General features: G+C 37.5%; 2 protein-coding genes and 1 pseudogene across 2 annotated transcripts; 2 read left to right on the forward strand and 1 right to left on the reverse strand.

Moving 5' to 3' along the window:
• Positions 1-212: 212 nt before the first annotated feature.
• LOC110888910 (glycine-rich protein 5-like) lies at positions 213-869 on the reverse strand. Its single transcript, XM_022136409.1, has one exon. The coding sequence runs from the start codon at positions 867-869 to the stop codon at positions 213-215; it is 657 nt and encodes a 218-aa protein (XP_021992101.1).
• A 14,045-nt stretch (positions 870-14,914) lies between these two features.
• On the forward strand, positions 14,915-21,221 carry LOC110888904 (annotated as a pseudogene).
• A 1,855-nt stretch (positions 21,222-23,076) lies between these two features.
• On the forward strand, positions 23,077-23,784 carry LOC110888896. The gene has a single exon (XM_022136396.1). It carries the CDS (start codon positions 23,077-23,079, stop codon positions 23,782-23,784), a length of 708 nt encoding a protein of 235 aa, XP_021992088.1.
• Positions 23,785-25,873: the final 2,089 nt, after the last annotated feature.

The raw sequence follows: 25,873 nt of genomic DNA on the forward strand, positions 1-25,873 counted from the left end.
ACCAAAACCAAAACCAAAACCAAAACACCACTTGTAACCTATTCTTATACATTAAGCATTTTCTTTTCCTGGTGAATTTCTTTTCATTTTGGTCTTTGTTAAATTCATTAAAAGGGCTTGCTACTTACTAGTACATGAGGTAATAATATTGGATTACATAATTAGCTAGAGAAGAAAAAACCATGCTTATTCTTCTAAGTCATTCTTTCATTCTAATTCTTGTCTCCTTTATTATGAGGACCTCCTCCTCCGCCACCATCACCACCACTAAAACCGCCACTCGCTGAACCTCCAAAGTTTCCATAACCCAAGCCTGGACCCGTCCTGGACCCGAACCCACCTCCACCACCCGCAAAACCTCCTCTTGAACCATACCCGCCCCCCACAAATCCTCCCCCGGTAGACGGATTTCCTACATTGCCATATCCACCCCAGTTGCCAGACCCTGACCCAAAACCACCACCTCCACTATATCCACCTCTTCCAACTCCAATTCCCTTACCAGGGCCCGAACCTGATCCACCACTTCGACCACCGCCTCCACCCATATCGTCATCATCAGAGCCACCACCTCCGCCCATATCACCACCAGAAGAATCACCACCCCCGCCCATATTACCACCAGGAGAACCAAATCCACCTCTCCCTCCATTCCCATACCCACCCCTATTTCTTGACCCGTATCCCCTCCCTCCACCAGTACCATATCCTCCCCGGCCACCATTTCCTGACCCGCCATAAGCAGCCACCGTAGTGTTATTATCTTTATCTCCTATTTCCAACCCATTACTCCCCAATCTAGCTGCTCTAACACACCAAACAGTAACAAAGAAACACAAACACCAGCAAACAACACCTTTTCTTCCCATGATCTTCTGTTCTAAACAATCTGATGAAAGAACCGACTAAATACTTAATGATTGCTAAACTAACTACCACATTAAAAACCTTAACTATGATTAATGGAATCTAATTTGTGTAGTTTCAGATCCTTGTGGTGGTCTTGTATATGTACAGTTTTGCTTCTTTGTGGGAAACAAGTCTTTTTAGATGCATTATTGGTGCAGTGCAATGGGCATGACATGGGCTATAAGGCTAGTTTGGTAGTAAGAACAATTTGCATGATGCTAAAGAGTTAGAGAGGTTCATGCTAATTGCTTGCTATGGTGATTAAAATAGCTCAACCACCCTGATATCTTTAGCTTATTGGCTGCCACCAGCTTTGAGCTTAATTGAGTCCAGTTGAAACTCAGTTTAATTAACAAGATTATTAGGTAAAATGTGTCTACTTATGTTGCGGTACGGTGGTGCTTTGGTACTAGTAATGAAAAAAAAAATACCGAAACCAACTCTTATCGATATAAAAAACCAAAAAAATGAATACTCCTACTGGTACCAATGTTGTTCGGGCGGGATTAGTGCGTTAAAAAATATGTGTATTGCAAAATAGAATAGTTTATCTACAATGCTTTAATCACACAAATGGTGTCTTGTGTAACTTAAAAAGTAAACTTGAGATATGCCCAAAAGGATATGGACATGTGTTTTACATCGATCAGAAACCATATAAATGAATACCAGTACTAGTAACAATGTTGTTCAGTCGATATCGGCTCGGTTTGTTATGACACCGGTACCCGGTATAGTTCACAATAGCAAAAAATGGTTTATTTTGTACTTTGTTTTCAATCAAATTTGTACCCGGATGTTGAGAAAAAATAAACACAACTGTGTATTTTTTTTAACAAACACAAGTTATTAAAGGAAAATAAAACTACATGACAAATGAAATCTAAATGGGTAGCATGTGTATATTATATATAGTATGAGTGATGAAATTGAAAGATAAAAAAAATAAGTGTTAAACTATGATCGGTTGAGTTACCTATACTACTCATGGTTTGTGAATTCTTATATGTATAACTAGTTATTTTCCGTTCGCGCGTTGCGGCGGAACCCAATGACTACAAAAGGCATGTAAGCAACGGCAAACAGATACCGAATATCAAAACATAAATAAAATGACGTGGTAAGAATAGTCACTCCGTCATAAAAAAACGATTTTAAATAACCTAATATATAATAATAGGACCCACACGTCCTACACGTTGGAAATTCGGTTGTTTTCTGTTCAGTTATTACGGTGCTAACACGTTAAAATATGGATGAGCTCGGTATCGGTAACGGCAGCGAAAGTACCGATCTGGAAAATTATCGAAATTAGGTACCGGCACCGAAAATGCTCGGTACAATACGGTATGGTATTTGAAGGTAAAAATCAATAAACACAGGTATGGTGCTAGACCGGTGTCAAACCTAAAGTAACGGTTCTGAAAACGCCAAAAGGGGGATACCAAATTGGTACCGAAAATGATTTGGTACTGATACGATACCGGTTTGTTTACAGGATTTGATACGATTTGCTCATCAATATTCTAAATATCAAAGTTAATTTTACATGCTACAATTCATTCATTACAGAAGAAAACAAAAGAGAAAGCAAAATAAGTTGTTGTGTATATAAAACCTCATTCAAACGAAAAACAGTTTACTTACTGTGTGTTGAAAAGTAATCTAAACGGTGCAATTACTTGCACTGCTGCGTTGCTACAGGATTTGTGAGCTCGGTACCAACCGGTACCGAAAATAGCGTTACCGAAATCCCCATAAGTGGGTACCGGTACCGAATATACCTAGTATGGTACGGTTCGGTACCGGACGGTACTGGTACGGCACCGGTATTTGAGGGTAAGAACCGGTGAATATCTGTGCAGAACCGGTACCGAAAATACAAAATACACCGGTTTGGTAAATTTAAGACCGGTACCTATACCCGATACCATTTGCTCATTTCTTAATTCTAATTTAAATAATTCTAATAATTCTAATTTTAGTTTTAATTTAACAATAATATTACACTGTTCATTCAGTTTTAAAATTATCATATATGAATTATTCATAAAGTTCAAAGAATATGGCCAAAAAAATGTTTATGAGTCAAGCGAACCGAATCTATTTTGATCTAGTTGCTACCCTCCCTCAGTTACATCACCTCTATATACCGGGATCTAAGTAGAACCCAGTTACATCGAGGACTAACATGAGTGTACCTGTTAATACACATGTCACAAGCTTAATTCACTTGAAAGCTAAGATTGTAATGCTTTGAATGTTTTATATAAGGGTCCGTCTACTTGGAAACCTCGACCATCTAATTCAACACCCGCTGCCTCGTATAGGGTGCGTATAGCCCTATACGATGTGCATATGATTAACCATAAACACCAGAATTGACAGTGTCATTCATTTGGTTTCAAAGAGGGAATATTCCTTGGCCACATTGTTGGAAAGCAAGCATTAAAACCAACCCGAACAAAATCAAAGCTGTTCTTGATACAGTATCACCCAGAACGAAGAAAGAAGTTAAAAACATAAACGGAAAGCTTGCTGGGCTGAAACGCTTCCTATCAAAGCTTGTCGAAAGGCCATTTCCTTTTTTCAAAACCCTCAAGGAATGTACCAATAAGAGAGATTTTAAGTGGATCGAGGAAGCTGAGAAAGCTTTTCAGTATATGAAGAAATACATTGCTTCATTACCGGCTATAGTTGCACCAGAAGAAGCTAAGGAACCAATCTCTTTCTACGTATCAATCGGAAGTGAAGCTCTAAGTGCATTCCTAACCATTGAGAGGGAAAAAACCCAAATCCCGATCTATTTTTTTTCAAAAAAGCACTCAAGTAAGGTTAAACAAACTATCCCCTAATGGAAAAGCTAGCTTTCGCCTTGATACAAATGGCTCAAGGACTTCGAAGGTACATTTAGGCCCATCGTATTAAAGTTATCATTAGTCAACCCATCAGAAGCATATTAGAGAAGCCTGAAATCTTAGGAAGCCTAGACAAATGTGCCATCGAATTAGGTGAGCACATGTACCCCACATAACAATCAAGGCTAAGATTCTAGCCGACTTCATTGTAGAAATTCCAAAGGATGAAACCAAAGAAGTGCATGAAGTTTCAACCGATAAAGGGCCCGAAGACTTGGAAGCTATTCATTGATGGGGTTTTAAGTGCTAAAGGGTCTGGAGCTAGTCTTATCTTAACCAACCCAGAGGGCATGGAATTTACATACGCCCTTCGCCTTGAGATCCCAAGTACGAACAATGAGGTGGAATATGAAGCACTCCTAGCTGGTTTAAGACTAGCCATGGAAATGAACGTGGAAGAACAATTCAAGTCTCTTTTGACTCTTTGTTAGTGGCAAGTCAAGTGAATGATAGTTACGCAGTAAAGGAACCTTCTATGAAGAAGTAATGTATTAAGCTCATGAATGAGTTCAACAGCTGTATGGTTAAATAGGTTCCACGTTCAAAAAACAAGAAGACTAATGCTCTAAGCAAATTAGCTTCTTTAACTTTCTCCCGTTTGACCAAAAAGATTCTTGTTGAAGTCTTTAAACCTCCATCAATAGATGGGGCGGAAGTACAAGATGTGATCACTGAAGAAGGTCCAAATTGGATGATCCTAATTGTCAAAAAGAGGGAAAATTGTCAAAGAGGGCCACAGAGTTTTCGAATCAAAGCAAAGCAATATGTGATCAAGGATGAGATTATCCACAAAAAGGGTTACTTATGACTGCTGCTTCAATGCGTCGGCAACTATTTGATCAGGGAAATTCATAAAGGAATTTATGGGGCACATTGTGGTCCAAGGTCAATGGTTATAAGACTCATGAATTTAGGCTACTATTGGCTAACCATGCATCGAGACACATTAGAAGAACTTCACAGATGTGAAGACTGTTAGTTTCACTCTCTAGTGACAAAAGCCTGAACCAAGAGTCTCATCTATCAGCATGGCCATTCTTTAAGTGGGGTATGGATATTGTTGGTCATTTTCCCAAAGGCACTAGAGGGTTTAAGTTCTTCATTGTTGCAGTCCATTACTACACAAAATGGCATGAGGTAAAACCCTTAACATTCATCACGGGAAAACAAATGATCAACTTCGTTTGGGAAAGTATCATTTGTAAATATGGTCTGCCAAGAGAAATTGTAATAGATAATGGAAAGTAGTTTGCGGAGAAGCCTTTCAACTCTTGGTGTGAAGAGCTTAATATTTAATATCAAGTAAGTCTTCAGTTCAATTGTGTATCCTCAATCAAATGGGCAAGTTGAACGCATGAATAGAGGCATAATTGAAACATTAAAGGTGTAATGAAGATTATCAATTGCTGAAGGCATTCCGGACGACTTTCTAGTGTTTCGGATTATTGTATTGTTTTGTATCCCGGACAATGTGTTTTGTCCGGGTTTAGTCCCTAGCCTATATATATGTGTGTATTGTGTAGATTAGGGCAACCTTTGAGTGCTTGGTGCACCTCTCACAAGATCCCATCCATTCTCCATCACTGTGTGTATTCTAGAGAGAGAGAGGGAGACTATGTGTTAGTGAGAGAAAGCTAGGTTTAGATCTTTGTGATCTAAACCAGCTTGTAGATGATGTATACTCATTTGGTTTGTGTAATCTGTGATGACTGATTCATCAATAAAGAGATTCATCTTCTACATATTTCTATCTTGTTCATATTTTGTTCTTCATGTCTTGAATCAACTGCAATGTTTGATGTTCGTCATCGATCCGGTGCTTTCACAAAAGGAAGATTGTGTCGATATGGTATTAGCTTGATGAACTACCAAATATCCTATCGTTGATACGAACCACTGAGAAGACAAGGCATAATAAGACACCTTTCAGCCTAGGATTTTGCTCCGAAGTCGTAATACCCGTCGAGATCGAGATCACTTCCGGTCAAAGCATTAACATCAATCAAGATCAGAATAGGTGATGTTGAATAAGCTAGGGAGCATGCAAGAATCAGGGGAAACACGATAGAAGCAAAAGATTGGAACCTACTACAACAATGGAGTCAAACATGAAGCTTTTAAGCCAGTAAGCAACAGAGCTTGGGAAAACTTGGTCCCAAGTTGGATAGGCCTTACTTTGTAAAATAAGCTCACAAAGGAGGTTCCTACAAGCTAGTAGACATGGATGGCAAGAAGATTACAAGACATTGGAATGGAAAACACTTAAAATGATTCTTTGTCTAAGCAAGGAACATGTAACAAAAGTGGCCTGAGTTTTTCTACCACTTTCCCTTGTAATCAAAATAAAGTTAATGCTTTAGGCAAATAGACTTTCTTCTTATTTATCTTATTATAGGGTGAGCTCATTATAACAAAGCTCCATGATAAGGTTTTCATGTAAAGGGATGAGCTACTAGGCCAAAAAGCTCAATAGGTTTAATTTTTAACAAACTCATATACTGGGTGAGTTCCTAAAACAATACAATACCATAGGGCTTAACAAAATTATTCTTTTTTCTCATAGATGGGAATGAACATCCTACAACAATCTGTTCCATAAGTTTGCTAACAACTTATTTCAAAAACTCACAAATTCAAACACGTTAAAAGTGAGTGCAATACATAGGATAGAAGTGTTTTCATTACCTTTATTCCAGTTGAAATAAGGTGTCTGCAATACCATACTTAAAAAAAGACTTAGGAAATATTATACCACTTAAAGACATATTTAAAAAAACTAATTCTAAAATGAAAAGTCAACACAACGACACAAGGTCATTTCAAAACAAGGAAAAGTTCATAAATTTCATTCCAACAGGCCCAAAAACAAAATGATCCAACAAACATCATTCATAAAACAATAGAAACATTAGCATAAATTAAGGTCGTAGCTGCCTACATAGTTCAAAAATAAGGAGGCTTGAAGGCTTCCACGACCATATTGTCCAAAGCATCACAACGAACTTGCGTTAAAAAGGCTTACAAACCTACGAAATCATTGAAGATTTCAATCATTACAACACAAAAGAAAATTGTTCAAACGTACACAGAAGATAAAATATTGTTTTAAGGACAACACATGATTGTTAAGGAAGCTACGAATAAGCCATCATAGCTTCACCACCTTTAGTAGCTTTGTTCTTAGCAAGTTTCTTGGACTTCTTCTTCTCAGCATCAACAGGATTACCGACAGCACTCGAGACTCCAACACTTGATGAACCAAAGCTTCTTGACACATAGTAGGATTCTTAACGGTATCCCCATGCAATATCGACTAGTCGGGAACATAAACCGCACCTTTCATGTCAGCGGTGAGGCGTGGAAAGGTATCCTTAGTCTTGCTATCAGCAACCTTGGAAGGTTCAACAACAACCTTCTTAGCTTTCTTTGAAGTAACAACAACTTCAGATGCCAAAATGGAAGCAATAACATCATCTTGAGACTCCTCACTGGTCTCACCACTTAAATCAACATGCTCAGGCTTCACAGGCTCTGAACCAACTAAAACAATGCCCAAACACTTCCTAACATGTGGGTAACACTTTTTTCGCCTTGAATGTTGACAAAACCAGAGGCACTGAGAACATTATCATAAACACCATACTTATAACGAACACCTTGAGTTCGAACCAAAACACCATTTTCACCTTCCAATACAGCTTGAGTCCTACCATCAACATTAGAAGTATCATCAGACTTCATGAAATCCAAAGCACTCATCCCCACAAAGGAAAGTAAATACATCAAGCATGCAAGCATAAAAACTTTAAAAAGGTAAATGTTAGAAACATACCCTCGCTATTACAAAATAACAAGGTGTCACGATAAGAATGTTCCCATTTGGTGCTAAGACTTAACAAGACAAGCAACCTTTCTTGAAAAGGGATGAACACTAGAAGCTGAAAAAACGGATTTTTAACAAAAACTCTTTATCTAACTCGTTCTCAGAGGGTTCCTTCTTATTCAGAACAACATCAGAGTGCCGCCAAACCATTTTGAACATAATAATTGACTATGAAACCCAAAAGAATTGTTCCTTCCAAATACCAAGAGTAGTAACCATTGAAGAAATCAAGGGAAAGTCAACCTGATATTTATCAAACATGTACTAGATTCTTGGCTAATCGAAAAAACCACCGGAACATAAGCGAAGAAGGACCATGACCAAGAACACAACGTAAAACCTCAAAATGCACAACCCATGCTAAAGGTTTCGACCAAGCGACAAACGATAGTATTCAAGAACATTCAACAAGAAAACCAAAAATGGGAAACAAATTCTTTGGTTCGAAAATTCAAAATGTCGAGTGTATAATGAAATTGAACCGGCAAGACATTGATCCATAAATTTATCAAGGCCAGATGCAAAAGGATTGTATTTCGAATTAATCCCTTGCTCCAAAAAAAGGCCTCAACCTCTCCTTAGGTCATTTTCAAAAACTAAATATTCACATCATTCTTAGTACCCATGTTTCATAGAAAGAACAAAGAAACCAAAAGACTAACCTTTAGATCAGAGGAGGGAGGAACACAGAGTGAAGAGGGAGCAACGATTAGGGTTTCTCACAAAGGGGATAAGTAAATCTGATAAGAATGAAATGTTTAAATGTGTTTTAAACTCAAAGAAAAGAACTTGAAGGGACACACAACTGTCCCGTAGACAATAATAACCGCCTGAAGCCTTCAACTACCAATCAATTACATCAAAACATCAGACCTATTTTAAATTCAAAAAATCAAGCAAAACGCAAACGAGCCTAACAGCTAACCGATGAAGCATATAATCGATTAAAGTTAGAAGCATTCATCAAGATGTCGTAAAACCTCTGACTTGGGGGCTGATGACGAAGGTAGGCTCACCAAATAAAATGTGAAGTATACAAATCCTTTGTCCTATAACTCTGATAACTAAAATGCTAAAAAGGTTTTATGAGCATCCACATGATGAGACTAAAATGCTAAAAAGGTTTTATGAGCATCCACATGATGAGACATCAACATTGACATCTCAAAAGTCTTAAAAGCATCTACATGCGATGAGGCATCAACACTAACATCTCAAAAGCTTGTGCGTTGTATACAAAGACTGAGGGGGACTGTAGCACATGGTTGCGTGAGGGAAATCTATTATCCACTATATAAAACCATTACTTGCCTAAAAGGGTAAAGTCCATCATGCAACCAAGAAATGAGAGATCCGCCATACCCCTTTAAGCCCCCCGAGCTGGATGACAAAGCCAGCTGGGCCAAGAGGGCTCCACTATATAAGAATGCCTTGTGCATCTCGGGTATCAAATCTCACATTCCCACTCACTTCACATTCTCAGCATTCTCTCTAAACTCTGATTACTTTCCGAGAACTACTAACTTATTCTCATGCTGGAGTCCAAACACAGGAAACCCACTCCCACGTTAAGACTAACGGTTTATAGTTTTGTAGAACCCTTTAAGACTCAAAATCCAAGAGACGTCTATACCACCCTACTGTTGTTTGTTGTTTCAACATGCATGTTCATGAGTCATGACATGTTGTGTTTTTAATGTTTTGTATTCGTTATTATATAATCAGAGCATTGTATTTTCTTTCCTTCATGATATTCCAGATTGCTACTATCTTACCTTGTACAATTTACAAAAGAGAGGTAAAAGGGTACATTCCGTCACCAAGTCATCGGTGAGACCTCTGTTTGTAATCCGCCGGTGAAACTATTATGGCAACAGTCCCTTCTATCTATTACGTACCGATTCGCTACTAGATGATCCTTTGGGAATTCCACAGTAACTTTCGTCGGTAATATGTCGGAAATCACATTATTCACCTTTGATCTCTTCACCGACGGGCATACCTATCGACAATCCATCAGTGAAGGTGGTTACCACGAAATCCGTTAGTTAACGCCATACGACAAAGTATAGTTATCTCGAATAAAAAAAAGAAGGATAGAAACCCTAATATAATATGAAAATTAATAACACAAATGGTCATTGGTTATTATTTTTAAGGCATTTAGCCTTTTTTAGACCATGTGTAATGGTTTGCTTTGTTGTAATTGTTACATCATTCCTACGTAATCATGAATTGTTAATGCAGATTTTGTGTCCGATGCTTGTCAAATAGATTAGTTATTATTTTACGCTAAATTTGTAATAGTTAGTGACACGGTCAAACGAATGTGTATTGACCCGTTCATTTGAAGTGGTCAAACGAGAGGGTTGTATGTTTGACCGTGTGAGTTTTGCTAGACAAGTGGGTTTGGATATAAATACCAACCCTTTGTCATTTGCAAAACTTAGAGAGAGAAGGGGAGCTCATTTGAGAGTTCCCTGTGAGCTTCATTGTGTGGGGGAGAGATCACCACTTGGTCTCTCCCCGGATGTATACTCCTTTGGTATTAGTTCGGTTGTCTTGTAACCTGGCAATTTGTAATGTTTATTACCGATTAATACAAAGAAGTGTTTGTTTATCACTCTAATCTCTCCCGTCTTGAACTAATATCACACTAAACACGGTTTCGGTCACGAAACACGGTCCTACAATTGGTATCAGAGCCATGGTGCTCGATTTAGTAAATTTAACCGTTTACTAAGTCACATGTGCTCTAGATCTGTGATTTTTGTGTTTTTTTGTTCAAGATGTAAAGTTGGGTGAAAATGAGAAAAACCCAGATTTGGACCGAAATATTCGGGTCTAGATGAAACAGAACATGTGCGAGTGTTGGGTTTCATGTTTCACACCAAGTTTAAGAAGTTTTCATCATCCGTTATCATTTTTTAGGCGTTTCTGGTCAGACCTGCAGAATAAACAGTGGCTCTGTTCTTGATGTTCTTGGCGGCTGTTAAAGAAATTTTAGGGTTTCCGACGAAACCCCACTTCCCATGACGAAACGAAATCCTTCGGCGAAACAGATCCTATTTCGTCGACTTCAGACATCATCCTGTTTTGTCGACAAGAATTCAAGATCCGTTTCGTCGTTCAACACACTTTTAATCTGTTTCGTCGACCAGAGATCTGTTTCCTCGGACTACATTAAGAAATCAGTTTCGTCGCATAAAGATCCTCAACTGTTTCGTCGTTCAAAATTCCATCAACAAAAACATCAGTTTCGTCGACATTACACCAATGAGTTTCGTCGGTTCCTTACTTTCGTCGACTGAAACATGGGTTACGGTTGAATCGCAGAAATTTTGGTTCTTTGGGTATTGAAGACACAGAAAGGGTTATGGATGCTGCTTATTGGGTATCGAAGAAGATGATGATGTCTTCCGGTGATGATAGTGTCTTCCGAGATGAAATTAACGAGGTGGTCTCTGTACAAAATAGATGGTGGCCGCTGTTGATTGTTCATCGAAGAAGAAAGGGGTTTCAGCTGGTATCGATGAGAAAGAAGAAGGTGTTTTGGCTGAAGTGTTATCGTAGAGAGAGAAAGCACATGAGTTTTGTCTGGCAATTTTTTTTGCGGCTATATTTTGGTTGATGATGCTAGGTTTTCTCTACACAAGGTACATGGGCTTATTTAAAATTTTGGGCCGAACTGAAGGTAGATTAATATTTTCATCAAAACTTTATTTAGGGCCATTGCCATTCACATATATTTGGAATATTTTTTAAAAAAAAAAAAAAAAAAAAAGGAAACAACTAAAGGTGGACGATGACAAGGATGATGGTAGGTGTTGTTGGGAATGTAAAAGTGTCTCATAGGATTTTGTAAGTTTTAGTTGTTTGAGTTTTGAGTTCTATTAGCTGGCATCAAATGAAATGGCAGATAAGATTATTGACTTTTGGGTAATATTGAAGATGGGGTGTGGATGTTGTATCTAGATATTGATTGCTGGACAATTAGATGATGGGCCAAAGTGTTATGGGCTCATCTAAAATTGATAACTCTTATTTGGGACAAGGATATTTGGGTTTCAAATGTTTAATCCGGTTCACTTTTGGGTCATGAGTTCAAGATTATATTTGGGCCAAGGATTTTACATGGTTTGCAAAGTGGAATCGCGTATTCGCGAAGTTTAGCTGAACCGCGCTTCTAAATTTCAACGTCAAATTTGTACGGGTTCGGGAGCGCGCGGGATGATGCGGCATGATGAAAACAAAAGATGATGATATTTTTGAAAAATGTGGGGTAGTCACGGTTACCGACGCAAACGTCAAATTTGGTGACTTGACTACTATGGGCCAAAAACAAAACGATATGTTCACTTCCGCACGTCAATGTTTATGATTGTTATCGGTTATTCGATAATGTTCGAAAGCATTTTGTTTATTGTCATATTCTCGCATTTGAAAACGAACGTATGAACCTGGAATGTCAATACTGGTCCTAACGAGTTCACAAAGTCTTTGGAGGGATACAAGTCGGATCCTACGGGGTACTAGGGGACGTTCTTATTCAACTCGAATATGCAAAGAAGAAAGTCGTTTTCGTGATTTTTCGGAACCGAGAACATTCAGTGAAGATTGACCACAGTTCCGCTCAGTGGAGGGAATTGGTGAACATTTGACAACAGTTCCTTTAAAGTGGAGGGAATCTGTTAAGGTTTAGAGATCTTACCAAAGAAATGGGGGAATAAAAATTGTAGTATGTTGAATTTCTTTCGTAAATTTCTAAACGCAATCACAGGTGGTAGAGTTTGTGATTTTCTGGTGATACAAACGGTTCGGCGTGGAATGTTTTGCACAGACACATATTTGAGGATTTTAATTAATTCTCCGGCCAGCGTGAAGGGTTTTGCACGGAAACATACAGGTATCTAAAGTCGACAGTTGTTTCAAAGCGCTGTTTACTGAAGACCTGGGGGAATCTTTATGAAAGCTGATGGTTCAAGACTGAAGACCTGCAAGATTCGGTTTTGGGTTTGATGTTTCTTTGAGATTTTACAGGGATCGGGGGATAACTTAATTCATTGAGTTTGCAAACGATGTACTTGGTCTAGCTGACTTCCTGAGTACTGATGCTGAAGATCCGTAGTGCATTACGTGGTCAACTTCACAAAGGCGAGACAATGAGATCTGGATGTAGTTCAACTAAGCATGCTGGTTGAGCTTGCAAGGGATACACTTGGTCTAGCTGACTTTCCTGAGTGTTGATGCTGAAGATTAAAGTGCATTACTTGGTCGATTCCACAAAGACGGTTTACAGAAGACAGTTCAGCAGAAATCTCTATCAATGTAGTATGCTTGTATGAAATAGAGTTCTTAAAGAATGGAACCCTTATCAAATGCCGGTTGGAGTATTGGAAGATCAGCGGAAGATCGGTCAATTGAGGAAATTGCACAACACCCAACACGGATACGCGTACTTTAAGGGGGAAATGTTTTACAAGGAGCATCAAGATACTACTTACCTGGATCATCGGTCAAGGGGGAATTTGTTAACACAGAGAAGATGAATACTTGACTGAAGATCGATTGCAGTTGCATTTTCAGCATTCAACAACAACGGACAAGGGGGAATTTGTTGATGCAGATTTTGTGTCCGATGCTTGTCAAATAGATTAGTTATTATTTTACGCTAAATTTGTAATAGTTAGTGACACGGTCAAATGAATGTGTATTGACCCGTTCATTTGAAGTGGTCAAACGAGAGGGTTGTATGTTTGACCGTGTGAGTTTTGCTAGACAAGTGGGTTTGGGTATAAATACCAACCCTTTGTCATTTGCAAAACTTAGAGAGAGAAGGGGAGCTCATTTGAGAGTTCCTTGTGAGCTTCATTGTGTGGGGGAGAGATCACCACTTGGTCTCTCCCCGGATGTATACTCCTTTGGTATTAGTTCGGTTGTCTTGTAACCTGGCCGATTTGTAATGTTTATTACCGATTAATACAAAGAAGTGTTTGTTTATCACTCTAATCTCTCCCGTCTTGAACTAATATCACACTAAACACGGTTTCGGTCACGAAACACGGTCCTACATGAATTTTCACTAACTTTCTTTCAACTTTATTGTGTAATGGTTTCGTAAGTTTTTACTACCCACTACCCCATTAAAATAATATATAAACAAAACATGTGATTGTTAATCAGTGCATGCATGGGGCCCACCCACTACTCCCTTTAACGACCGTGAAGCTGCTAACACTACGAAGCTTTAACGCCCGTTAACCGAGGGCTAGAATGATGTTTAAGTGTGTATGTGTGTGGGTGGGGGGGGGGGTCACAAACACCTCATTAGGGGCATGACCCCATGACAAGTGGTCTTAAGTAGGATGTATCTTTCATTAATTTGTGCAAAATATTACTTTACTTGCAAGTATAATATGATCCTTTATGTTAATTATTCGTTAAAATAGTGAATATAGAAGATGTAACTTAGTTAATCTTAGGGGTGAATGAGTCGAGGCAGTCGTGAATTACTTGAGATTAACTTGTTAAAGACTTGAATTGAGCTGAGCTTAAACGAACTCAAATCTGAGCTCGAGCTTTTATTAAGGCTCATTAACTAGTTCGAGCTCAATCCCAAGCTTCACATATTGAGCACGAGTAGGCTCACATGTCTAAATGAGCTCTTTATGTACGATATTAAATATTTATGTAATAATTATTCTTATTATATATATAAAATTATAACTATACAAATACATGTAAATAAGTATGAAAGTTTGAAAAAATAAGTCGGATAATATACTAAACAAAATCAAATGTAAATAAGTATGAAAGTTTGAAAAAATAAGTTGGATAATATGCTAAACAAAATCAAGACTAAAATCATAGGACAACTTTGAATAAATTTGGTAACGTTCCAGTACTAACACCGTCTCCACACGTAAGTTGAGGGGAGACGTGCACATGCAATTTAGTGAACTACAAAGTCATTAGCTAAGCTCGTGGCAGGACTTTTATAGATGGTGTACTTGAATTGTACTTAAAATATAAATTTGACTTGTTCCTTGAATTGTACTTGAAATATAATTTTGACTTGTTCCAAGTCAGCATAACAAGTTATAGTTGTAGCCACAAACTCGTAATGAATGGGAAAAAACGTAGCTAGAGACGTAGCATATTAACTTGCTTTATATGTGTATAAGTATACATCCATACACCAATACCCAACAACTAAACTTATTGTGCCCCTAAAACCATGGCATCAATCATTCACCTTTCCATACTCCACATTCTTATCTTCTTTGTATTCTGTTCTTGTATCCTACACAACACATATGTGACTTCTGTCAGTCTTGAAACAGATAAACAAACCTTGATCTACTTGAAAACTCAAACAATCACCCAACCCCCAGATGCTTTAGTTACATGGGATCCAAACTCGTCCCCGTGTAACTGGACCCGGGTTTCATGTGATGATCGTGGCCAAAGGGTTGTAGGTGTTGATCTTTCTAGCCTTGGGATATCCGGTCAGGTTAGCCCCCATATCGGGAACCTATCGTTTCTGACAACACTTCAACTCCAAGATAACCGATTTCAGGGTATAATTCCTGAAACAATTATTGGAAATCCGAATTAGGGTTTGAAGAACCGAAAGATTTTTGTTCATATAAATATAATTATGAATTGGTAAATCTGTGAATGTTGACATATGACAGAATATATACATATACATACGTTACAGCGGTAGTAACCGCCATGTATATAACTTAGGCTAAATAATAATAATTAAAAAATAATAATCTAGCTTATAATTATCCGTCTAACACCCTCCCGTAAGCTTGATTATTTCAGGTTCATTTGCAGTAGTTCTTTCAGTCTCATGAAATCCTTTGGCTGGAGGGCCTTTGTCATTATATCTGCTAGTTGATCCTTTGTTGTGCAGAATGTAACGATCACTTCTTTATTCTTGATTAAGTCTCTAATAAAATAATATTTGACCCTTATATGCTTGCTTTTGCCATGATAGACAGGGTCTCTGGCTAGACATATAGTCGATTTGTTATCGCAAAATATATATTGGAATTGCATAATCTTCTTTTCCTTGCAGATCATCTAAAATCCCTTTAAGCCATAAGGCTTGACACCCTGTCAAAGATAAAGCCATGTATTCTCTGTTGAAGACAGTGCCACTACCTTTTGCTTCTTTGATTGCCAAGATATAGGACCTGAACCTAGATGAAAAATGTACCCTGAGGTACTTTTACTATCATCTATATTTCCGGCATAATCACTATCACTGAACCCCATTAACCGCTTCTTCCCTCCTTTGGAGTATGTAACTCCTAATTCTTGAGTTCCTTTAATATATTTTAGAATTCGCTTTGCCGCTTCCCAGTGACTTTTCTTCGGATTTTCCATATATCTACTTATTTTGCTCACTGCAAACATAATATCAGGTCTGGTGTTGGTTAAATACATCAGACTTCCAACCAAACTACGATACATTCCTTCATCTACGAATTCTTCTGGATCGTCTTTAGATAACTTTAATCCATATTCCATTGGCGTTGATACTGTGTTGCAGTGTGTCATCTTGTACTTTTCCAATAGATTTCTCATGTACTTCTTTTGTGATAAGGTGATATTCCCATTCTCATATGTGACTTCCATGCCGAGAAAATAATGTAATTGACCCATGTCAGTCATTTCAAATTCCCGTTTCATTGACTCCTTGAATTCAGTAATCAACTTTATTGAGTTACTTGCTATTATCAAGTCATCCACATACAAGCATATCACAATCTTTCCTTCACTCGTATTCTTGATGTAGAGAGTATGTTCATAAATGCATTTCTTGAATTCATTCTTAGTGAAATACATATCAATCCGACTGTACCATGCTCTAGGAGCTTGCTTCAATCCATATAAAGCACGTTTGAGAAAACATACCTTTTTCTCTTCTCCCTTCTTGACATATCCTTGTGGTTGTTCTATATAAACTTGTTCTTCCAGTTTTCCATTTAGAAACGCAGTTTTCACATCCATTTGATGGAGATGCCATTCACATTGTGCTGCTAGAGCCAACACTAAACGAACTGTTTCAAATCTAATTACAGGAGCAAAAACTTCTTGATAATCTATTCCGTACTTCTGGTTGTATCCTTTTACAACTAGCCTGGCTTTATACTTATCTACATTTCCATTCTCATCATATTTTGTTTTGTAGATCCATTTAACACCAATCGGTTTTTGTTTTGCAGGAGGATCTACAAGTTCCCATGTTTCATTTTTTTGTATTGACTCTATCTCTTTATCCATCGCTTCTTGCCACCTCGAATCCTTCCTGGCTTCCTCGAATGATGTGGGATCAGAACTAGTATAAAGAACAAAGTTAACACCCTGTTTGTCTTTATACTTTTGTCTGATTTCTTCTTCCGTAAGTTTTCTAGTCCTCTGATATATATTTTGAAGATTTTTTGTTCGAATAACTTCATTCTCTGAGTCGGACGAAGAAGAGTCAATTTCCTGTGGATGTGCTGATGCAGTTGCATTCATACTTTCGCTCTCATTTTGCTGTTCGTGATTTGCTTCTGGAGTTTGAATATCATTTTCAGATCTTTCTAATACCTGTTCATTTTGATCAGGTAAGTTTGTTGATGTCTGCTCACTATGAATAATATCTGTTCCTTGTGTCTGAACTATATCTATATCAGATATTATAAATGGAATTTCCGAAGTTTCTGAATCTATAACCCATTGTTTGCTTTCATCAAACACTACATCTCGACTTATGACTATCTTGTTGGTATGTGGATTATACAGTTTATATCCTTTGCTTTGTTCACTGTAACCAACAAAGATTGTCCTTTCCGTCTTTTCATTTAACTTGTTCCGGTGTTGTTTTGGAATATGAGCATAAGCTAAACTGCCAAACACTCGGAGATGATCTACGTTGGGTTTTCTACCATTCCATGCTTCATACGGTGTTTGATTTGGTCTTGTCTTGGTAATGGTCCGATTTAGAATATAGGTAGCACAAGCTATTGCTTCTGCCCAATAGCAGTTTGGTAGTTGCTTGACATTCATCATACTTCTGCTCAGTTCCATTAGTGTTTGATTTTTCCTTTCTGCTACCCCATTCTGTTGGGGTGTAAAGCTATTCGTTAATTGATGACGTATCCCATTCATTTTCAAATAATCTTGAAATATCCTGCTACAGTATTCTCCTCCTTTCATATTTAATGCATCAAATTCACAGCGAAGAGATTGGAGTTTTATTGATTTTACCCGGTTTTCTCCTTGATAGGATTTGTGTAAAATGCTCCAAGCCTCCTTCGACGATTTTGCCAGGGCTATCCTTTAAAAAATGGTGTCACCCACTGATTGATATAAGATATGTAAAGCCCGCTTATCCTTTTTGACTGCATCTCTATACGCTGTTGTTGCTTCATCGGTGGGATTTGTTCCCAGTTCTCGAATTCCATCTTCAACAACACCCCATAATTCTTGAGATTCGAATAATACCTTGATTTGAATACGCCAGTGATAATAATTCTGTCCAGTAAATTTGGGAATCTGCGTTTGTATTCCTTGTATTTGATTCATATTCAGCGATGAATTTTGTAACCTTATGGATTGGATCGATGTGGCTCTGATACCACTATATTGGAAATCCGAATTAGGGTTTGAAGAACCGAAAGATTTTTGTTCATATAATTATGAATTGGTAAATCTGTGAATGTTGACATATGACAGAATATATACATATACATACGTTACAGCGGTAGTAACCGCCATGTATATAACTTAGGCTAAATAATAATAATTAAAAAATAATAATCTAGCTTATAATTATCCGTCTAACAACAATATCCAATCTTTTACGCCTACGAGTCCTTAATATCAGCTTCAATAGCATCCAAGGCACCATTCCAGCAAACATAAGCCATTGCATCGAGCTAAGGGTCGTTGATTTCATGCAAAACGAACTTTCAGGTTCAATTCCTGAAGATCTCACTCTCCTTGTTAATCTTCAAACTCTTAACTTGGCTGGAAACCGTCTTTACGGTTCCATTCCACCTTCCATTGGTAGCCTTTCTTCATTGTTAACTTTGAAATTGGGAACCAATACACTTAGTGGCCCGATTCCTGGAGACTTGTCTCGTCTCGTGAACCTAAAGAATCTTGATCTCACCATTAATAATCTTACTGGGACTATTCCTCCATCCATTTACAACATGTCTTCACTCGAGTCGCTAGCTGTGGCTTCTAACGATTTGTCGGGTGATATACCTTACAACGTTGCTGATGCACTCCCAAATCTTCTAAATTTCAACTTTTGCATCAATAAGTTCACTGGTACTATTCCTGGTTCATTGCACAACCGCACAAACATAAGATTCATTCGTTTTGCACATAATAGATTGCATGGGACAGTACCACCAGGGCTAGGCAACCTCCCTGAGCTAGAAATGTATAACATTGGGTATAATTACATCATTAGCTCGCGAGGTGAGGGTCTTGGTTTCGTAAATTCATTGGTAAACAGCACAAAGCTTGATTTCCTAGCCATTGATGGTAATGGTTTTGATGGTGTCATTCCAGAGTTCATAGGCAATCTTTCCAAAACACTTAGAATGTTGTATATGGGTTCAAACCAGATATCTGGCCGCATCCCACCATCGATTAGTCAACTAAAAGGCTTAGCGTTGCTAAATTTAAGCTTCAATTCCATTTCCGGTGAAATTTCTTCTGAAATTGGCCAGCTAGAAGGCTTACAGGAGCTTGTTCTTGGCAAAAACAGATTAACTTCGAATATCCCGACTTCATTGGGTAATCTTCAGAAGTTGGCACAAATTGATTTGTCAAACAATGAATTGGGAGGCAGAATACCCATTAGTTTTGGGGCTTTCGAAAGGCTAACTTCCATGGATTTGTCCATGAATAAGCTCAATGGGAGTATCCCCAAGGAAGCTCTTGATCTCCCAAGTTTGAGCACCATCCTCAATCTTTCCAGAAACTCATTAACTGGCTCTTTGCCTCAAGAAATCGAGAATCTTGAGAGAGTAGTGACAATTGATCTCTCTAACAATCGTTTGTCGGGCAACATTCCAAACTCGATTCAGAATTGTAAGAGCTTAGAGCAGCTGATCATCTCTGAAAACTATTTCTCAGGAAATATTCCAAATGGTTTGGGTGAATTAAATGGTTTGACAACTCTAGACCTTTCCTCCAATGAACTCTGTGGTTCAATCCCTCTTAATCTTCAAAACTTAAAAGCCCTCCAATTTCTGAACCTTTCTTTCAACAACTTGGAAGGGAATGTTCCAAGCAATGGGATTTTCTCAAATCTCACAAGAGTCCATGTTGAAGGAAACCCAAAGCTATGTTATGATTCCAAATGTAGAAGAAGTGATAGCAACAAAGTCATTGTGATTTCAGTTACAGCCACCATTTTGGTATTAGTAATACTTATATCCATCGCTTTGTTGGTTTACTTCCGGAGAATCAGTGTTAAGGTCACAGACACTACCGATTCCTTTAAGGGCCGACGTTACATGGTGAGATATGACCAACTCCGTACTGCTACTAGGAACTTCCACAAGGATAACCTAATAGGACGTGGGAGTTTCGGCTCGGTCTACAAAGGGTCCCTCGATCTTGAAGGACGACCACAAGAAATAGCTGTGAAAACTCTTGACATGGAAACCACCGGCTCTATACCTAGTTTTTTGGCTGAATGTGCTGCACTTCGCCATCTCAAGCATAGGAATCTTGTCAAGTTGATAACTTCCTGCTCCAGTTTGGATCACAAGAACAATGAGTTTCTTTCACTAGTGTATGAATATATGACGAATGGGATTTTAGAGAAGTGGATTGGGAATGGAATGAGCTTGGTGGATAGACTAAACGTGGTGATTGATATAGCGTGCGGGTTAAGCTATCTTCATCATGAATGCGTGGTGGCTCCGGTGGTGCATTGCGATTTAAAGCCAAGTAATGTTTTGTTGGATGAAAATTTGACTGCAAAAATTGGAGATTTTGGGCTTGCCAGCATGTTGATTGACAAAGATCAATCTTTTAGCTCTGCACATGTTCTTAAAGGTTCCATGGGTTACATACCTCCAGGTTAGTTCACTAATCTCATCTTCATTTACTTGAAAACATGCTTGAATGAATAGTTGTCTTATAATGACTTGTACATTGGTTGCAGAGTACGGTATGGGAGCAAAACCATCAACCAAAGGTGATGTATACAGTTATGGCATTATGCTAATGGAGATTTTCACCGGGAAGAGTCCAACAGACAAGAGGTTCGTTGGTGGTCTAATCCTTAAGACGTGGGTGCAGTTTGCTTTCCCGGATAACTTGGATCAAGTTTTGTCTGACAACTCTAGTAGGAGTTGCACTTTCGTGCACCAATGATTCTCCTGAAGGAAGAACCACCATCACTGAGGCTCTTCGTAAACTCAAGTGTGTTCGGGATATGTTTCAAAAGCACCATCCATCAATCAAAGTCGAGTGCTGAAGAATCAAGTTATTTGGATACCGGATGTTATACTGTTAAAAATTTGTGTGTGTATTGTATAATTACTAGCTTTTCAAAGTAATTAGACTAAAAGTATAACATAAAAGTTCTTGAACTTAAGAGTTGGATTATTAACTTTTTAGAATTTGAATTTAGAACCTTACAGTTCTTTTTTTAGTAATTTTATAAGAAATTAAATGTGTGAATCAATATAAATTATGAATCTAATATGCACAGGTAGACTTTTAACAAAAATTAGCAAATAAGTAGAAGGTGGAATGCTAGAAGGTAAAGGGTTATCACAGTTTTTATCAATATTTTAAAAACCGGTAAATACCGGCCGGTTATACCGGTATTACCGTTTCCAGATGTAAATCCGGTACGAAACACCCCGGTAAATAAGTGAAACGACATAAGATTTGTACCGGCGGTAAAATCCGGTATACCGGTTTGAAACGTAATACCGGTACCGGCCCAGTGTTATTTTAGTTTAGGTTGTTACTTATTTTTATTATATATGTCACTTATCTTACGTAATTTTTATATATTGTGATTATTCGTAACTAAAAGTTCTTATTTAATATTATATGAAATGAAAATAGTTATCCTCTAGTTGATGAGGATGGCGATAACAGTGAATTTTATCTTTTATGCGATCGTGAACTTGATGTATTCAACACTCAAATGGATTAAACATATCGTACACTTTCATTTAAAAGAGCTTGTTGGAAAACTGAATAATTTTCGATTGTCTTTTGGAAATTTTTTTTATTATGGATTTACTTTTGGACCATCTTTTAATTTAATATGTAATCATGCATTTTTGGATTAATTTTTGAGTTGATGTTGTAATTTATGAAATTATAGAGTTAGGTAGTAAACCCGGTTGAACCGCTCGGTACAACCTGGTTCAACCGGTTAAACCATTTTTTAGCCTAATCCGGTTTGATTTAAAAACCTGTTTTTAAAACATTGGTTTTTATTGCATTAGAAGAAGAGTTAATTAGTCTTAGAGTGGAGAAAAATATTTATCAAAAAGGATAAATATTTTTAACTAGGGGTTTCCACCCACGCTTCACGGAGAGGTAGACTGATTTTTGATAAAATAGAAACTGAAACATGTACACAATGTGATATTGGTTTGGTTTGGTACAGTACCGTCATGTGATATAGCAACAGAAAGCGCAAATCCAAATATTAAAGTCGTGATATTCCAAAAAAGATACCAACATATGTTCTTAATTAATCTAGAACCACATGATACCGGATACGATAATATATATACTGGTCCTGCTAGTAGGAGTAAGCAATAGTTAGCAAGGCAATTTAACATATCATGAGGGAAAACAGAAGCATACAAAAACTACACCATTTTAATCCAAAAAACCATTGGATTAAAGAAATGTAAATAATAATATGTTATGGATATGAAACTGAAGAATGTTTTTGCATAGAAACTTTGACAACTTCCATTCAAACTACAAAAGTATAAGTAACACAGTGAAAAAGTAGAAGGAACCTTTTTATTGTTTAGAAATATGCAGATTACAAACACACACATTTTTTAGAATAATGATGGAAATAAATCAAAAGTGTTTGGTGTCTATTTATCTGTTGACTTAATAAAGTCAAATTACTATTTTACCCTTTAATTATTATGTTTATTGTTAGTTAGGAAGTTAGAGAACAGTTATTCAGTTAGCTTTTGTCTGTATATAATTAGGGCTTGTATCATTTTGGGAATAATTCAATTCAAGCTTTTCATTCTCTCTGTTTACATGGTATCAGCCTGATTCGATTCTGTTTTTCGTTTCCGCGATCAATTTCTTCTGTTTCTTTGTTCAATTTCGTTCATCATGCCTGAATCAATTCCTTCTTCTAGTGCGATTGATTCTTCCAATCCTTTGTTCTTACATCCTTCTGATCATCCTGGGATGCTTCTTGTTTCCAAACCGTTTGATGGCTCGGGATTTGGTGCGTGGAAACGTGCCATGACGATTGCCCTATCTGCGAAGAACAAATTGGTGTTTGTCAATGGTGAATTTTCTTCTCCTACTGATTCTTCTCAACTTTCTCTCTGGAATCGGTGCAATGACATGGTGATTTCTTGGATCTTAAACACATTATCTCGAGAAATCAGTGGAAGTGTTCTTTATGTTGCGTCTGCTCGACAATTATGGCTTGAACTCAACGATCGATATGGTCAAGAAAACGGTGCCAAGTATTATCACTTGCAAAAGAGTTTAACTGATCTTGTTCAAGGTAATTCTGATATTGCTTCTTATTTTACGAGACTCAAGACTATTTGGGATGAATTAATGTCAATTAACACCATTCCAATATGCACCTGTGGTACTGCTAATCTTCTGGCTAAGAGAGATGAAGATCAGCGTCTTATGCAGTTCTTGATGGGTTTAAACCCCTGTTATGATACGGTCAGAGGTAATATTCTTATGATGAAACCGTTACTTACTATCAATCAAGATTATGCTCTTGTTGTTCAAGATGAGAAACAAAGGGAGATTCATTCTTTATCTCCTTTTCCTCTGAATCTGCATCTATGAATGTTAATACTCAGCTTTCTTTTGGGAATTCTGATAATAAGAAGGTGCAAGTTTGTTCTCATTGCAAGAAATCTGGACATCATGTCAGTAAATGTTCCAGAATCATTGGTTTTCCCAAAGACTTCAAGTTCACAAAGTCAAAACGTGGAATTGCTAACAATGTGGAACTTGAATCTGACTTGCCTTTTCAACAGTCAACAAATCCTTTTGTTAATAGCACTTCTCCTGAATCTTCATATGGTTCATCTTCTATCTCAGTTACACAATACAATGAGTTGATGAAATTGTTGCAGCATAACAATTTGGCAAAAAAAACTCAATCACAGCCTACTTCTTCGATCCATGCTGCTAATTTTGCAGGTATTATGGCCTGTAATTCCACTAGTGTTCACACAAAATGGATCATTGACACCGGAGCCAGTGATCACATGTGCAATGATCCAAATCTATTTTCAAATCTTCACTACATTTCAACTCCGTTTTTGATTGGTCTCCCTAATGGCCATGTTATAACAGTTCATCCGGTTGAACTGTTATTCTTCATTCTGATCTGATTCTTCATAATGTTCTTTTTGTTCCTGAATTCAAGCATAATCTACTTTCTGTTTCTAAATTGTGTCATGATAATCAAGGCATTCTTTACTTTTCTAATAAAAGTTGTTTGTTGCAGGCCCCATCAATGAAGAGGCCACTGGTTCTTGGTGATCTCCTAGATGGGCTCTACATTCTCAAAGCAAACACTCCTTCTTTTCATTGTTTCAACACTTCTTTGTTTACCACTTCTGCTTGTAATTCTACTGTTTCAAGTACTATATGGCATCATAGGCTTGGACATTTGCCAACCTATAAAATGAAACAATTAGATGTCATTTCTAATAAAAATTTGTCTGTTCTTGATCATTGTTCAATTTGTCCTAAAGCTAGGCAACATTGCTTGCCTTTTCCCACTAGCACACGTTCCACTAAGGCTATTTTTGATTTGTTGCATATTGATGTTTGGGGACCATATAAGACATCCACTTATAATGGCTGCAAATATTTTTTGACAATCGTGGATGATTTTAGTCGAACTACTTGGACCCATTTACTCGCAACTAAAGGCAATGCCTTTGCTGTTTTGCAAGCTTTTATTGAAATGGTTGAAAGACAGTTTACTGTCAAAGTAAAATGCAAAAGATCAGATAATGCATTTGAATTGGGCAGTAGTATAGAACATGCTTCTTATCTCAGGTCTAAAGGCATTGGTCATCAAACCATTTGCCCTCATGCTCATCAGCAGAACGGGGTGGTTGAGAGAAAACATAAACACCTTTTGGAAACCTCAAGGGCTTTATTGTTTCAATCTAATCTTCCTTTAAAATTCTGGGGAGATTGTGTTTTAACGGCTACTCACTTAATCAATCTCTATCCTACACCTTTACTCGATAACAAAACTCCTTTTGAAATTCTAACACAAAAGCCTCCTTCATACTCACATCTTAAAGCTTTTGGATGTTTGTGTTATGCTTCAACCATTAAACAAGGAAGAGACAAGTTTCAACCTCGAGCTACACCTTGTTTATTCATCGGCTATCCCATTGCAAAGAAAGGTTACAAGTTGTATAACTTAGACACTCATACTACATTTGTATCAAGAGATGTGGTATTGTTTGAACACTTGTTTCCTTCTTTGCACAATCCTAACAATTCTTCAATCTTTCCTCCTCTTCTAATTGAACATTTCAACTCTTTCTTTGATGATTCATCTTCTTCAATTTCTGATTCTCTTCTATCAGATTCTCCTTCTCTCAATCCGCCTTCTAATCCTCCTCCTCCTGTTAGAAGGTCCACAAGATCTTCTAATCCTCCATCATATTTACATGATTATGTATGTAATCATGTTCATACTTCTGATTCACATGTTCATTGCTTTCATACCATCACTAATGAATGTCTGCCCACTGCTTCTACCAATTCTGTTGATCTTTCTAAATCCAGTCAGCTTATTGCTCATCATCTTGATATTTTGCACGAGCCTACTTCATACAAACAGGCTGCACAATTTCCAGCTTGGCAGGAAGCAATGGACAAGGAGTTTACTGCTCTTCAA

Source organism: Helianthus annuus, chromosome 11 (assembly GCF_002127325.2).
Source record: "Helianthus annuus cultivar XRQ/B chromosome 11, HanXRQr2.0-SUNRISE, whole genome shotgun sequence".
Lineage (NCBI taxonomy): Eukaryota > Viridiplantae > Streptophyta > Magnoliopsida > Asterales > Asteraceae > Helianthus > Helianthus annuus.